This window comes from Nyctereutes procyonoides, unplaced genomic scaffold (genome assembly GCF_905146905.1).
Source record: "Nyctereutes procyonoides isolate TBG_1078 unplaced genomic scaffold, NYPRO_anot_genome, whole genome shotgun sequence".
NCBI classification, from domain to species: domain Eukaryota; kingdom Metazoa; phylum Chordata; class Mammalia; order Carnivora; family Canidae; genus Nyctereutes; species Nyctereutes procyonoides.
Window position 1 is genome coordinate 21,166,774 of NW_026575024.1, and position 15,216 is coordinate 21,181,989.

At 51.6% G+C, this 15,216-nt stretch overlaps 1 protein-coding gene across 1 annotated transcript in view; it reads left to right on the top strand.

The window, feature by feature from the left end:
• The window catches only part of KIAA1755 (KIAA1755 ortholog), a 40,093-nt gene that overhangs the window by 16,019 nt on the left and 8,858 nt on the right, over nucleotides 1-15,216 (top strand). The window contains exons 4-10 of the mRNA XM_055305726.1: nucleotides 405-593; nucleotides 6,321-6,444; nucleotides 8,969-9,062; nucleotides 9,895-9,981; nucleotides 11,488-11,604; nucleotides 13,554-13,652; nucleotides 14,548-14,696. Of these exons, the coding sequence (XP_055161701.1) occupies nucleotides 405-593; nucleotides 6,321-6,444; nucleotides 8,969-9,062; nucleotides 9,895-9,981; nucleotides 11,488-11,604; nucleotides 13,554-13,652; nucleotides 14,548-14,696 (859 nt within the window). The remainder of the gene's footprint in view (nucleotides 1-404; nucleotides 594-6,320; nucleotides 6,445-8,968; nucleotides 9,063-9,894; nucleotides 9,982-11,487; nucleotides 11,605-13,553; nucleotides 13,653-14,547; nucleotides 14,697-15,216) is intronic.

Genomic DNA, 15,216 nt, shown 5'->3' on the forward strand with positions numbered 1-15,216 from the left:
CCTGAGTCCACACCGAGCTCGGCCCCACACCAGCTAGCTGACCTTTAGTCAAGTTCTCCTCCATGCAGTGTGGGTCTTACCTGCCTCAAACCTTTGAACCTTTGAGGTTCAAAGACACAAAGACACACCAGAAGTAAGGAGCTTAGGGGCACCTGGCTGGCTCAGTGGGTAGAGCATGCAACTCTTGATCTCCGGGTCGTGATTTTGAGCCCAACGTTGGGTGTGGAGATGACTAAATAAACAAATAAACTTAAAAAAAAATAGAAAGGAGCTTAGCATAACATCCGCCACATGGTAAGAGATCAATAAGCTGTTATTAGCAATCAGAAGGTGCAAGAGAAGACATTTCTTGTGGGGAAACCCATATTCTGCTTAATACCCTTTTCTTTGTTGCTCTTCCCCAGCTGGAACAACTCAGACCAAAACATCTGGCCCAGCCGCTGACTCAGGCCCACTGACTGGGGAAAAGGCTGGCTTCCCAGAAGGCCCTCCAGAAAGAGGCCCCAGTCTGGACGAGGAGTCCCCAGGGCTGGAGCCCAGGATTGGGGCTCTGAGTGCGGAGCTCTTCCAGTCAAGGATAGCATGCCTGCCAGGTCCTCGGGGATCACGGGGCAGCTGGAGGGGGAGTGGAGGGTGTTGGGGTGGAGGCCAGAGTGGGGAGCGGGTCTCTGAGCATCCTTGATGCTGGTGGGTATGGAGAAGGCAGGGAAGGTCCTAGAGGCTTGTGTTCTGGACCAAGCCTCCCTGGACTCAGACTCTTCATCTTTCCACTGAAGGAGTTTGATTATATGAAAGCAGTTTCTAGATATCCATCTATCCATCCATCCATCCATCCATCCATCCATTCATCCTACTTTCAGTGGCGCAACCAGGGTGGTTGCGTTAGGTCAGCTCCCTAGAAGCAGGGCCTAAGACAGGGATCTTTGGGAAAGTGATTTGTTGAGGGTTGCTCTCAGGAGAAAGGGAGTGAAGGAGGCAGGACAGGGCAGGGGAGGAGCTAAGCAAGGATGTGGCCTGACCCCACGAGAAGCTCTGGAGTATGAATTACACGACAGAGCTGGTTCCATTTTAAGGCGTAGGGGACTGGTCTTTCGTATGCTTGGGTCTGTTGGTCATCCACCCAGGCTGAGCCTGAGATGGCGATGCAGGGTGAGTCCGTGATCCACTTCCACTGAGGGCAATTTCCCAGAGGTGGGGACGTTTGTGAGCCGATACAGCCAACAGAAAACAGGGGGCAATGGGTATTCTGATGACGAGGGGATCTGAGTGGGGTGTTACCAGCATCCGATAGAGAAGGTGCTATCACTTCTGTTGAATATTTATTCATCTTTGCAATAAATATTTCTTTAATACCTGCTGTGCCCAGCCAGGCCCTGAGCTTAGCACTGCGGATTCAGTGGGGAACAAGTCTGATGTGTGCTCTGCTCTCAAGAGGTCTCTATCCTCATGGTAGAGAAAACGCAACAGGTTATTGTTTGTGTAAACAAACTGCAGCTGTGGAGCAGTACAGGGGGCTGTGGGAGGACCCAGGAGCACCCTGGCTCAGGCGTGGGGTGAAGGAGAGGTCAGGGAGGAAGGAAGAAGCAATATGAAGCTCAGTCCTAGAGCATGACCAGGTGTTATCCAGGTGAAGGGGTGGGAACAGTGTTCGGGACAGAGGGAACAGGATGTGCAAATGTCTAGGGGCAAGAGAGACCACAGCGCTTCCTGTGACCTACTGTCTTGAAGTTCTATTTTACTTCGTAGACTTTGACATCTCCGCAGGGTCCTGGACACTGCTCTGTCTTTTTGAAGCTCCTAGGAGGCACTGCCTGTCCTCTCCTTGGTCATCTTTGTTGAAACTCCTGCTGTGTTTGCCCATATTAATTGTACACAAAGGGTCTCACAGTCCTTTTAGGGCTGTCGTGTTCCAAGCGCTCAGATTTTAATCCATCAAAGGGCCCTGTTCTAGGAGGCAGGAGACCATTTTTATCAGCTTCCTGTGTGATCTCAGAAGAATCATTTGCCCTCTCTGAGCCTCAGGCTCCTCCTTATGTAAGAGGAGTAGAAGCAGATAGGACTTGGCTCACTGTCACTTTCCACAATGACTTGTAATTTTTGGACTTGCAACACACATTAATGGGTCCCAGGTGCCTGGAGCAGTGTCTGGTGCTCAAAAAGAATTTTTTTTAATTTTTATTTATTTATGATAGTCACACACAGAGAGAGAGAGAGGCAGAGACACAGGCAGAGGGAGTAGCAGGCTCCATGCACCGGGGGCCCGATGTGGGATTCGATCCTGGGTCTCCAGGATCGTGCCCTGGGCGAAAGGCAGGCGCTAAACCGCTGCGCCACCCAGGGATCCCTCAAAAAGAATTTTTTGAGTGAATGAATATTCCCCATGTAGGTGCTCCTTCCATTCCCTCCCTTCATCTCCTTGTCTTTGGTGATCCTGTCCTTTGGTGATCATTCCCACCGGCTCCTCACACCATGCCACCCCCAGAATTACAGTACACTGCCCCTCTTTCTGGCTCACCCACCGGCCCAATTTTAATAATCTTCTAGTCCCACAGACCCTCAACCTATTGGTCCAACTACCTTCTCAACCTCCCTCTCCACCATCATCATGTCCTCACTTCTTCCCAGCTCTGCTCCTGCTCACCTACTCAGAGATGTCCCTGCCGCAAGATTCTCCTCTCTCGGACCATTCCCACCAGCATAAGACATGCTGGCATATTGCCCATCTGTTTTCACACTTTCTCTTGACTGCCTGAAGCCAGGAAAGGTGTTTGGTTTTAAGAATCACATGATTAGGTTAGATTAGACCACTTGCATAATCCAGGCTAATCTTCCAACTGGAGGTCCTGCTTTAATCACATCTGCAAAGTCCCTTTGCCGGGTAACCTGGCATATAGGGCTCTCGATTAGGATGTGGGCATCTTTGCAACCACTCCACTACCACAGGCACCCAGCCTTTGGAGAGGGCTTCTCAGGCTTCGCATGGAGAAACCTGGAATACAGAAAAAAGTAAACAAGGTCATAGGGGTTGAGACTTCACCCCAAGCTCTCAGTTGCATTACACGTATCTTTGAAATCGTTTTTGTCTTTAAAATTTCTATTCGTTTTGTGTTCTACTTAAGAATACATTCATATTTGCTTTGATATTAAAAAATGCTCTCGATTGCTTGCCAGTTAAATCACTCACCATTTCCCCCCCAGACTGGGAGAGAACAATGCTGCAGAAAGGTGCAACAGTTTTTTGGTGACTTTTGGTACGCCCCCCTCCCCCAACTTGCAGTCCCTATTTCCACCTGAGACTCAGAACCCAGTGTGAACAGCGCAGCTCTGAGCCAGGGCTCCGAGGCACTAACGGTATTGGTGGCTCCAGCGGTCAGACAAGGGAGGCATCTGGGGCAGAAGGGCCTTGGAGCTGAAGGCACATCAGGTGGACAACTGCCCATCACTCCAGTGGATGCAGCCAGCATCTGCGTGCCCAGCTAGCTCTGGTGGGCAAACCCAATTCCAGGCAGTGCTTGTTGGGGAACCAGACACATGAGCTGATAGCTGAGTCCCAGTGTGGAACCCTCTGCTACTCAAAGTGTGGTCTGGGGACCAACTATACGGGTATCACATTGGAGCTAGGGAGAGACGCAGACTCTCAGACCTGATCAGAATCAGAATCTGCATTCTAGCATGATCCTCAGGCGCATGGAAGTCTGAGAGGCACAATGCTCATAATCTACACATTCATCAGTCACAGACATTGATTATCTGTTTCAATTCTGTGCTGAGTGCTGGGATATGATGAGTTTGAGCCAGTGTACACTGGAGCCCTCAGTCTTGTGGGACCTAATAAACCCAGCCTACATTTGCTAAAGGAGGCTGGGTTCAAAGAGGGGCTTCTATAGAAGGGCAGGGAGGAGGTCTTCCTGGAGAAGGTGGCGTCTAAACAGGGCTTGGAAAGATGAAGAGGGTTTCACCAGACAGTGATAGGAGGAGAGAAGAAATAGCACAGAAATGTGGGGACATGAGAAAGGATCAGACTACTTTAGGCAATGACAGTTGACCCATTCTGGCTGGGCCATAGGTGACAAGGGGTGACACAGTGTATTAGTTGCTAGGGCTATCATAACAAAGTGCCACAGACTTGGTGGGGAGCTTAAGCAATAGGAATTTATTTCTCACAGTTCTGAAAGCTGGACAACTGAGATGAAGGTGTCATGTGGACCGCTTTCCCCCGAGATCTCTCTCCCTGGCTTGTAGAGGGCCATCTTCTTACATCTTCATGTGCTCTTCTGTATGGGTGTCTGTGTCCACATTTCCTCTTTTCATAGGGCCACAAGTCCTATTGGATTAGGGCCCACTCCAATGGCCTCATTTTAACTGAATCACCTCTTTAAAGACCCTATCTCTACATACAGTTACATTCTGAGGTCCTAGGGATTAGGACTTTAACATAGGAAGGTGTGGGGAGGCATGTGGCGGGCATGATGCAGCTCATAACACAGAGTGAATGAAATGGGCCCAGAAGAGTGTGCAGACCCTGGAGAGCCTTAAGTGCCGAGTTGAGAAGCTTGCACTTTTTCTTGATGGCCATGGGGAGCCACGAAGGGCTTAGAGTAGGGCAGTAGCACCCTGGGAGCCGCTACTGAACTCTAGTCGCTGGTCTACAGAGATGAGTGCTCATCTGTCTGTGTGGTCAAGGGCCAGATCAAGCATGACCCCCTCCCTCGCTGGCAGGTTAGGGACCTGGCTCTGTAGGAGACTGGGAAGCCAGTTCCCCTCCCCAGGCCTCAGTTTCCTTATCAATAAAATGGGCCCAGGGGCGTGATGCAGCATTTCTCAACCTGACAGCCCCAGTGGCTGCCAGAGGATTTCAGAGGGACATGGACAGACATCTCTGACTTTGCAGGTTATGTCATTTCCCCATGCTTTAATCATTTCACATTTTTTGATCTTCTCTTATAAAACATGTCAAACACACAAAAAAGTAGAAACTGTAGTATAATGAACACCCCCATACGATCACTCAGATTTAATAAAGCTTCACACTTGGGCATAAATGAAAGATCTTCATATTTTGCCTCTAAATACTTCAGCATGCCTCTCTCAGCCCTAAGGATATTTCCCCTAATAATTGCAACACCATTAGCACATCTAATGAAACTAAATATAATTTCTATTACTATTCAACAGCCAGTTCATATTCAAATTTCCTGCAATGTCCCCAACAAAATGTTTTTCAAATTTATAAGGGAGTATTAGGGGAAAAAAAATCAAACTCATAATATCAAGAGGCTATAAAGTTAGACACACACACACACACACACACAGATGGATATCTTTTAAATTTTTTAAATTAAAAAAAATAAAATTTTAAAGTCATGTCAAATTTGCAGACGTGTGAAAGAAAGAAATGTTCCAGCAGTCTACACCCCTGTGTAAGACAGTGCTTGTGAAGGCAATTGAGTTTGTCTCCCAGGCTTCGTGAGCCATAAAGGGTCTCATAACACTCACACACTTAGAGGGTCATGCCCACATGGAGTAGGCAGCAGCCATTGGATGGTTCTGCAATAGATGACTCTGGAGGGCCGGGCTCTGAGTTCAAGGTGCGAGGCAGGCCCAGTTTCCAGAAGCCTGAGCCTCCTTCCCCCTCTTCCCTTTCACCTTGCCACTCATGGGCCTCTTTTTTTTTTTTTTTTTTGTTTACTCATGGGCCTCTTAATCCCTATGGGGGCAGTGGGCCACACAGCCCTGATTCCGGGGACAGGAAACAGTCTGGAGAGAACCAATGGGTAAAAATCTGCAAGAATAGAGAGCTGGAGCCGTGGGCCGGGGGCATAGACGACAGAGATGTGTATAATAACTGCTGTCACTGAGCCCGAGGCTCAGAGTATTTCTCAGGACCTTCTCCTTTAGTCCTCGAAATTAGGGAGTAAGCTCCATATTTTTTTCTCCCCGTGTGACAGAGGAGGACACAGGCTCAGAGGCACACTGACTAGCGCCAGGACACGCAGTGCGTCAGTGCAGAGCTGCCACTTGAACCCATCAGTGTGACTCCAAAGTCTGTTCCCTGAGCTGTGCCTCCCAGAGTGCCCTGTGCAGAGGGGGGTCCAGTCCTATGCAGGAATGAGGGTCTCTCTGCATGGAGGATGGATACAGGGATGGCTTTCTGAGGAAGTGGTTTTTGAGCTGGGTCTTGAAGGCTGAGTTCAGAGCTCACGGGGGAGGAGGAAGGGACACCCCAGGTGGAGGGACCTATAGGCCACAGAGCAGGTTCCCAAAGAGAGAGGGGGCTCCACCAAAGTTCTCACCGCTCACGTGTGTCCTCTCTCCTCCAGGTGGTCGGGACAGGGCAGGGAGGCCCCTGCTTCTGGTGTCAACCACCCAGGGGGCCTGGGAGGCACCATGGTGCACAGCCTCAGAGGTCACCAAGCTGCTCTCCTACCTGTGCTCAGTCCCCAGGTAAGGCGCTGGGCCAGCTGGCCACCCTATCCCCCTCTGACTTCATGGCCCAGAGCCAGGACCAGGCACTGAATGGAGACATGTCCTTCCACCCAGGCATCTGTTCCCAGAGCCAGTCGTAAGCCAGATGCTGAGGGGGCGGCGGGGAACCAGGACAGACTTCGTCCCTGCCATCATGGGGTTCCCAGTTTGGGGGGGGGCGACAGGGAGGAGATGGATGATGTGTAAGAAACAAAGTATGAACAAGCCCCTCTCAGGAGTATCAGTGAGGTAAAGAAAACGGGATGATGTAGATCAGTGGTTCACAAACTCAAGCATACATCAGAATCACCTGGAGAGCTGTTAAAGCAGATCACTGGGCCCCACCCCAAGTTTGTCATTCAGATCTCGAGCCTAAGAATCTACATTTCTCACAAACGTCCTGGTGATCCTGATGCTGCTGGGCTAGGGACACGTTTTGAATACCACTGTAGTAGAGTGGGAAGGGTGGGGGGCTAACTTCAACTGGGAAATCAGGGAAGGCATCCCGAGGAGATGATCATTGAGCTGGCATCTGAATTATAAATATTTGTTGGGCAAATGAGGACGAATGAGTGAATGAATGAATGAATGAACGAATGAATGAATGAATAAGAGAGTGAAAGAATTAGTGTGTGAGTAATGGGTGATCCAGGCTAATTTGTAACACGTCCACTCCTCCACCTGAGTGACTTCATGTTGGACTGGCTGGGGAAAGGCACCATCCCTTCCTCAGAGGTCTGGCCCCCAGCTGGGAGGGTCTCAGACGTGGTGTTTGCTCAGGACTGTGGGTATATACCCCAACCCAACCTAGAGGCTATGTGGCTAGGAGTAGGGTGTGGAGGGACTGATGGAACCCTTTGGAACCTTCCCCACCTGCTCTACCCCATGGAGGCCATCACTGCCATCTGCTGGCCATTGAGATTTTTCTTCCTCTTCTCCAAGGTAGTATGGCTTTTCTGGGGGAGATGGGACCTCTTTTCCTGTGCTGAGATGTTGGCCAGCATGGTAGAGTCTGGAATCCCACCAACTTGTTGTGTGACCTGGAGGCGGTAACCTCCCTTCTCTGAGTCTCACTTGAAAAAAAGGGATAAGCAAATGGACTCTGATGACCACTGTAAACTGGAGTACTAGACCCAGCTTCACACTGGGCATGCTAGAGACCCAGCCCCTCCTCACATGCTCCTCAGATGCTCCTCACATCAGGCTCTGCCCTCCAGGGGCCTCCAGGCTGATAGCAAGGCAGGTGTGGAAGCCAACCGTGCTCCCAGCTTGATCGGCTAGAGGCAGGCGAGGTGCAGGTCATGACGTCAGAGGTATGGCCTCCCTTCCAAGGGCCTCTCCTCACTGTCTGCCATGTCACTGCTCTGTGCCTCAGTTTCCCCTTCTCGGGCAGTGACAGTAGCAGACATTTATATTCCTCTTACTCTGTGCAGGTACTGAGTGCCTTCCACTAATGAACTCATCAGTCCTCACCACAGCCCCACGGGGCCAGCACTATTATTGCCCCCATTTACAGATGGGGAAATCGACTCTCAACAAGATGAAACAACATGCCCAGGTGACCAGATACTATGGCAGCGTCGCAACTCCACCTCCATCCACACTGGCCACCTCTGCTTTTATCTATGAGGCCTGGGGTGGGGGGTGGGGGGTGGGCAGGTATTTTCCCAACTTGCCTGATCATCAGGATGGCCAAGGGCACTTGGAACCAGACAGACCCCCCTCCCTCACCCTGCACCTGCTGCCAGATGTCTGGGGGGATGGGGCAGGGCTGGGGGTGAGGAGTCGATTATTTTAACAAGTCCAGACAATTAGGCCCGTTTGGGAAATCCTAAGGTAATTACTGAAAAGTACAGCGTGAACCAGTGAGGGTGTTCCGGCTGCAAATAACAAAGTCCATTCAAGAGGTCTCAACTAATACGGAAATTTCTCTCTTGGTCTCCACTTTCCAGCTCTTAGGAAGAATCTCCTAAAGGAGAGCCTGTCTTTCCGAGAAGTCCCCTCACTTCCCATTGGACAGAGGTCATATGTCATATGACCCCTACTTAAAACAATCATTGGCCAGAGGAATTAGCTCATCAGTGATGACCTCAACCAATCATAAACCAGCCCCCCGGTGCGGGGGTGGGGGGAGTGGGGGTGCTGTTGTTTGGAGGGCTATGGATTCTTGAACAAAATGAGGCTTCTGGCCACATGGAAGGGATGGGTTGAATGCTGGGTGGCTCACCTACCACGGCTGGGACAGTGGCTTATAAGATGTGACAGAGGGCTGTGTGAGGTCCTGTGGGGACACCAAAGAGAAAAGCGATGGACTCCACCTGCAGGGGGATCATGGAGGGCTTCCTGGAGTGGGGTGGGCATTGGCAGTTGGTCTTGTAGGATGAAGAGCTCACCGATAAATCAAGGCTTCTGGAAGCCAGTTTCCCTCCCCTTCCACTAGGTCCTTCCCTCTAGAAAGCCCAGCCCATCCAGCAAGACTGCCAACTCTGTCTGCCACCCACAGGCCTGAAGATAAAACCAAGGGGCTGGCGGTTGTGATCGATGCCAGGAAACAGCCCCCACACCCTGGTCTGGTCAGTGCCCTGCAGTCCACCCAGGTGAGTAGGAGGTGGACAGCCTCAGCCTAGCAAGTCTTGAGAGCTCCAGGGGACTTATGACATTCATGGAGCCCAGGGGGCTCAGAGCTGGGCCCAGGAGCCCCAGGCAGGTGCTCTTAGTTATAGGTACAGAAATCCCAGCGCAGACAGGCCTGAAGATGGAGGGCGTCCATTGGTTCATTGACTTGACAATCAGAAATTAAATCCAACTGCAAGTACGGCTGGATGCAGGGGCTTGAATATTGTCACTGAGACCTGGTTCCTGTCTCTCCACGCCTGGCTGGGTTCTCCTAGGAGGGTGCTATTCTCAGCCAGGTTCCCCACAGCTGTCATTTTTCATGGTCTTTCGTTTAAATCCAGTAAGAAAGAGTGAGAGGTTGCCTTCCCAGAGGTCCCAGCAAGTTTCCTTCTGTCTCTTAAGCTCAGGTGTCCATCCACCAGCCAATCTCTGTGGCCAGAGGAATGCGACACACTGATCGGCTTAGACTTGGGTGCCATGAGCCTCGTGAGCCCAGAATGCCAGAGGAAAGCAGAGGTTCCTAAGTAGCTGGTTTAGGGAGCAGAGGAAGTGGAAGGTTGGCATATGCTTACCTAATGGTCCGATCTCTTCTCCTCCTCCTCACTTTATAGATGGGGAAACTGAGGCCCAGAAGGGACAGGAAGTTTGTAACATGGCTTGGACCTGCTGCTCTATTGACTCCCAATGACTCACCCTCCAAACATGCCACATACATGTTCCAGCAGTGCCCCACTTCTCTGTTTGCCCGAATCTTAGCAGGGGGGCTTGGTGAAGGTCTAGGCAGAGCCTCTCTGAAATGGTTCTCTCTGGCAGGCTCTGGCCCCAGCCTCCATCCGTGCTGTGCTCTACCTGGGGGAGAAGGAGGCTGCTCTCCAGCTGGAGACGTTACCTGGCATCCAGGTGAGGGAGAGGCTGAGCTGAGCAGGGGTGCAGATTCACCTGCTAGGGGTCACCGTGAAACAACCTAGTAGAGGTCAACAAGTTCAAGGTGGGATGCTACAACCCCGTGGCCTGCCCTCTGTGGCAGGTGTTCCCAAATCATACAGTTCACTCTCTCTGGCAAACCCAGCACCTCCTGTGGGGACACTGCCACATGACTGTAGTTGCGGTGGCATGAAACCTATTTCATCTCAGGGCACCTGGGTGGCTTGGGTGGTTGGGCATCTGCCTTTGGCTCAGGTCATGGTCCCAGGGTCCCAGGATCAAGCCCCGTGTCAGGCTCCCTGCTCAGCGGGGAGTCTACTTCTCCTCCCTCTGCTCGTGCTCATAAATAATAAATAATAAAAATAACAAAATCTTTTTTTAAAAACCCTTCAAAAAATTAAAAAATAAAAAAATAAAAAAAATAAAAAACCTTCAACCCCCTGACCACTCCCTCCCTCTTTTCAGAAGGGGAAACAGGCCCATGGCCACATGGCAAGCTAGAGGCATACTGTGGCCTCTGTCTTCCTGCATTCCCCTCCCTCGTGTCTCAGTATCTCCAGCTCAGATACTGAGATGATTTGGGGCTTTGTAGGAAAAAGCCCTGCTGTTTTCTTTAATTAGTGCCATGTATTACAATCCTGAGCGTGGACACCCTGCCCTCTGCCCTGCTTCAGGAAATGATTTTAAAGGCCTCCTTCCTCTTCCCTCCTCCTCGCTGGTAAAGAGGCATGTCGTGAGCCAGCAGCGAGGTGCTTTTATGTGCCAGTGAATCCCTTGGGGACCTTGTCAATGTGCAGGTTCTGATGAAGTAGTTCTGGATGGGGCCCATGATTCTGCATCTCTAGGAAGCTCCTAGGTGCTGCTGCTGCTGCTGGTCTCTGGACCACACTTTGAGTACCAAGGAGAAGAGAAGAGTCCAAAAAAAAGAAAAAATAGAATCCACCCAATCCCAAGCTTAGGTCTCTGGAGCCGGGCCTGGCATAAGCTTCCAACTTCCCCGCTCAGGAGAGGCAGCTGCCTCATCCCTCCTCCATGTCTTAGAAGATACTGTCAAGATTTGGTGACCTTTTTCATCCGCCCCAAAAAGGCACAGCACCTTGGTGGGTCATCAGAGGACAGTTCAAAGATTACAGAGAAGTTACATGAGAAGGGTCAGCTTCAATGAGCTTGTGCGATTGCCGGGAGAGCTGTGCTGGGCAAGAGGCTGGCTTAGAGGGAGCCCGTGCTGTGATTGATTAGTGATGTCTGCCTTGGGCACAGGATAAGAGAGGGGCAGTATGACCACTGTTACTTGCCATTCCTTAGCCAGGGTCTCATTCTGAATTTTGATTTGTCAGAGAAGATCCTTGGCCCAGAAAGCCAAGGCCAGCTCTACCTGTGGCGGGTGGAGTGGTGTTGGGGCGGGGATCTTGCAGACCCTTCTCAAACATGTCCCCACACCCAAGTCCCCTGGTCCCCTTGACAAGCTTCTTTCATCTGCAGGTAGAGGCGGTGACCTCCCTGAAGGCTCTCGGCCACCACGTGGACCCCAGCCAGCTGCCCCCAGCCCTGGAGGGCCCCTTCCCCTACTGCCACGGCGAATGGGTGCAGTTTTTCCAGGTGCCTGCTTCACAGCCTCCACCCCCCACCCTGCCTCCTCCTCTTCCTCCCTTCACTGTCCTGCCTCAGGAATCCAGTGACCCTGTCATGTTCCACAACAGACATTCAACAAACATTTGTGATGAGGGTGCAGAGTACAGTTATGAAGGGCTCAGGCTCCAGGCCCAGACAGCCTGGGTTCCAATCCCAGCTCTGCTGTGTGACCTTGGGTAAGTTATCTATCTTCTCTGAGCCCTTTACCTTGTGTACAAAACAGAAGGGGTAATGATAGCACTTCCCGAGGGGGCCGTGGTGAGGATTAATTGAGTTAACGTGGGCGAAGAGCTTAGAAGAGTGGCTGGCGCATGCAAAGAGCTGTGTTGATGTTAACCGAAAATAAATGGACAGACATTTGTTCTGTGGACCCACACAGCTCAGAGAACACAGGGGCTGGTCGGGGAGGCAGACTCGTTTCCTCCCGAGAGAGGGAAGGGATCAGGAAACCGCCAGGGCCAGGGCTGGGCTCCCTCCCCGAGTGATCTCAGCTTCTCCTCGGCACGACCCCGGAGGGGGCATTTCATGCCCAGTTTAACACATGAGGACACAGAGGACAGGGAGGGGCCCTAGCACAACAGCACACAGAAGATTCCAGGCTCAAATTGCACAGAAACCAGTGCTCATAAATGCCACCCTGGACTTTCCCTAGAGCAGGGCTGCTCACCCTTGGCACTGTCCATGTTTGGGACTGGTAATTCTTTTTTTTAGAGGGGGGTAGGGAGTTGCTATCTTGTGCATTGTAGCATGATTAGCACCGTCTCCGGCTACTACATGCACTCTGGCAGGAGTGCCTCACAAATTAGGACAACCAAAATCATCTCCAGACTTTGCCTAATGTCCCCTGGGGGATGAAATCACCCCCAGTGAGAATCACTGGTCTACACTAACGGTCTGATGTGGTGGTTGATTTATTTGTTTGGGGCCCAGGCACTCTCTTGTTGAACATGTGCCTGTTTTTGAACAGGCGGTACATTAAAAATTCAAATGCTACTAAAGGGTATATATTGAGCAATCTGCCTTCCTGTTCATCCCCCGTTCCCCTCTGATGAATCCAGTGGCCTTTGAGCTGTATTTTCACTTTTTTTTTTAATTTTTTAATTTATTTTTTATTTTTTATTTATTTATGATAGTCACAGAGAGAGAGAGAGAGAGGCAGAGACACAGGCAGAGGGAGAAGCAGGCTCCATGCACCGGGAGCCCGACGTGGGACTCGATCTCGGGTCTCCAGGATCGCGCCCTGGGCCAAAGGCAGGCGCCAAACCGCTGCGCCACCCAGGGATCCCTGTATTTTCACTTTAAAACCACCCCTTGAAACAGAATCTAACCCACAGAATATAAAACTAATGATGATGATGGCTAATACACTTAGTGCCTCACACACATGAACCCATTTCATCCTCACACAAGCCTGTAAGGTAGGAACTACTGCCATCCCATTTTACAGAGGAGGAAACAGAGGCACAGAGAGGCTAGGCAACTTGCTCAAGGTCTCACAGCCAGTCAATGGTGGAGTTGGGTTGGAGTGGGACCCAACAGAGGATGTCTCCTAGCTCTGCCCTCCCACACCTGCTCCTTCCTCTTCCCCAAGGGGATTCCTTGGGTCTTCTTTTCTCTCCCTCTCTCATTCCCAGCGCCAGTGGTTCTCAGAGTGTGGTCTCTGGACCAGCAGCATCAGCACCACCTGGGAACTTGTTAGAGATGCATGCTCTCAGGCCCCACCCCCCCAAAATTAAATCAGGAACTCAGGAGTGGAGCTCAGCAGTCTGGAGTTTAACCAGCCCTCCAGGTGATTCTGATGCAGCTAACGTTTGAGAACCACTGTCCGACACCCACCCTATGTCCTCCTGGAGGGGGCCAGGTGCCGTCCTCACTGGTCCAGGCTAACACCCCCACTCTGGCCTCTCATCCTGCAGAAGTTGGACCCTTTCCTAGCTGACCTCCGCCAGGCCTCCTCCTTGCTAAAGACTTCCATCAAGCAGTTTGAGAAGAGTCACCCCCCTGGAGGGGTGCAGGTGAGCCAGGTGCATGGGGTGGGGAAGCCCCACTACACCCCAGATTCCATGGAGCAAGGGCTCAGTGAAGGGGACTGGCACAGTGAGCATCATCATCCCATTTTTCATCCATTCACTGGACTAATGTTTATTGGACACTCACTATGTGTCAGGCCCTGGAGACCCAGCCTGGGCAAGCCGACTCATCCCTGCCCTTGGAGTGGTTAGTGGTACAGTGGCAGAGGCAGTCATTAAAAAAGTAAATGAAAAATGGGTATGTAGTTATAAATTGGGCCAAATGTCATGAAAGATCAAGAACAATAAGGAAAGAGGGAAGGCCTCCCTAAAGAGATGGTATTTAAGTTGCCACCTGAGCATGAGAAGGAGCTAGCCATGGAATAGGAGGGCAAATCCGTGCTAAGGTGTTGAGATGGAATTGTTCTGCTATGTTTGAGAGTAGCACGGAGGCCAACGTAGAGCTGAGTGGTGGGAGTGGGTTAGGCGAAGAGGACAGCTGGAGGATCTTCTAATCCGGTGGAGGCTGTATCAAGGAGCTGGGCTGGGATTTGACTCTTAGCTGGCAGGGAAGCCCACTTTTACGCAGTGGGATGAACACCTTGGCATCTTGAGATCCGTCCAGCTGCCGTGTGGGGAGCAGACTGCAGGGGGTGGGGGGCCAGAGAGCAGCAGGGAGACCAGTGAAGAGGCTGAGATGAGTGTCCCGGAGAGATGATGGCGCTTGGACCAGTGAGGTTGCCATGGCGACAAGAGGAAGAGTGGCTCAAGGAGACGTTTTACAGATAGAAAGGACAGATTTCTGCAGGACCTTGAATGCCACTACTGGGGCAGTCTGGCCTGATCTGGGTGTAGAGTGAGAGTGGGGACTGAGCCTCAGGTCACCTCCCTACACTGACAGGAGGCCTCCAGGTGTCTGAGCAAGTCCAAGGAGCTGATGGAGGCCGTGCTGAGGGACCCAGGCCTGCTGGGCCTCCAGCGGGAAGGGGGAGCCACTCTGGCCAGGCTGCGGCAGGAAGCTGGTCGGCTGGACTTCAACCCCGATGTCAGGTACCAACACCCAGGCTTATCCTCCCCCACCTTTGTTCCCTGGCCTGAGGGCTTGGAGCTGGGACGCCTAAGATGGGCATCTGCAGGGCCCGTCTCCTGCGCAGAGGCATTGGTAAGATCCCCGTCCCTTCTTCAGCCCGAGGTAGAAGAAGAGGCAGAGGACGGCCCCTGCCCATTCCAGGCCACCCTCAAGCACTTTTTCTGACTTTCTAAGACACTGGGCTGAGTCCCTTCAAGGGTCCATCTGTTTATCCCTCAAAAGAACCTTGTGAGGGCCATATAGTCCTCATTTGGCCGATGGGTGACCAGGGCTCTGAGAAATGCCCTGACAGCCAGGACATCTGAGCAGCAACCCCTGCAGACCCTGCCTTCCCTGGTGGGCTCTTCAGCCTGCCCGAGACAACCCCATGCTGTGTCACAAAACAAACACATATATATTCTTGGCCAGTACCAGTTTTCTTAAATATAGGGGTGGGGGTGCAAGTCAGTAATTAAATCAGCCAGTAATTGGAGATATTTT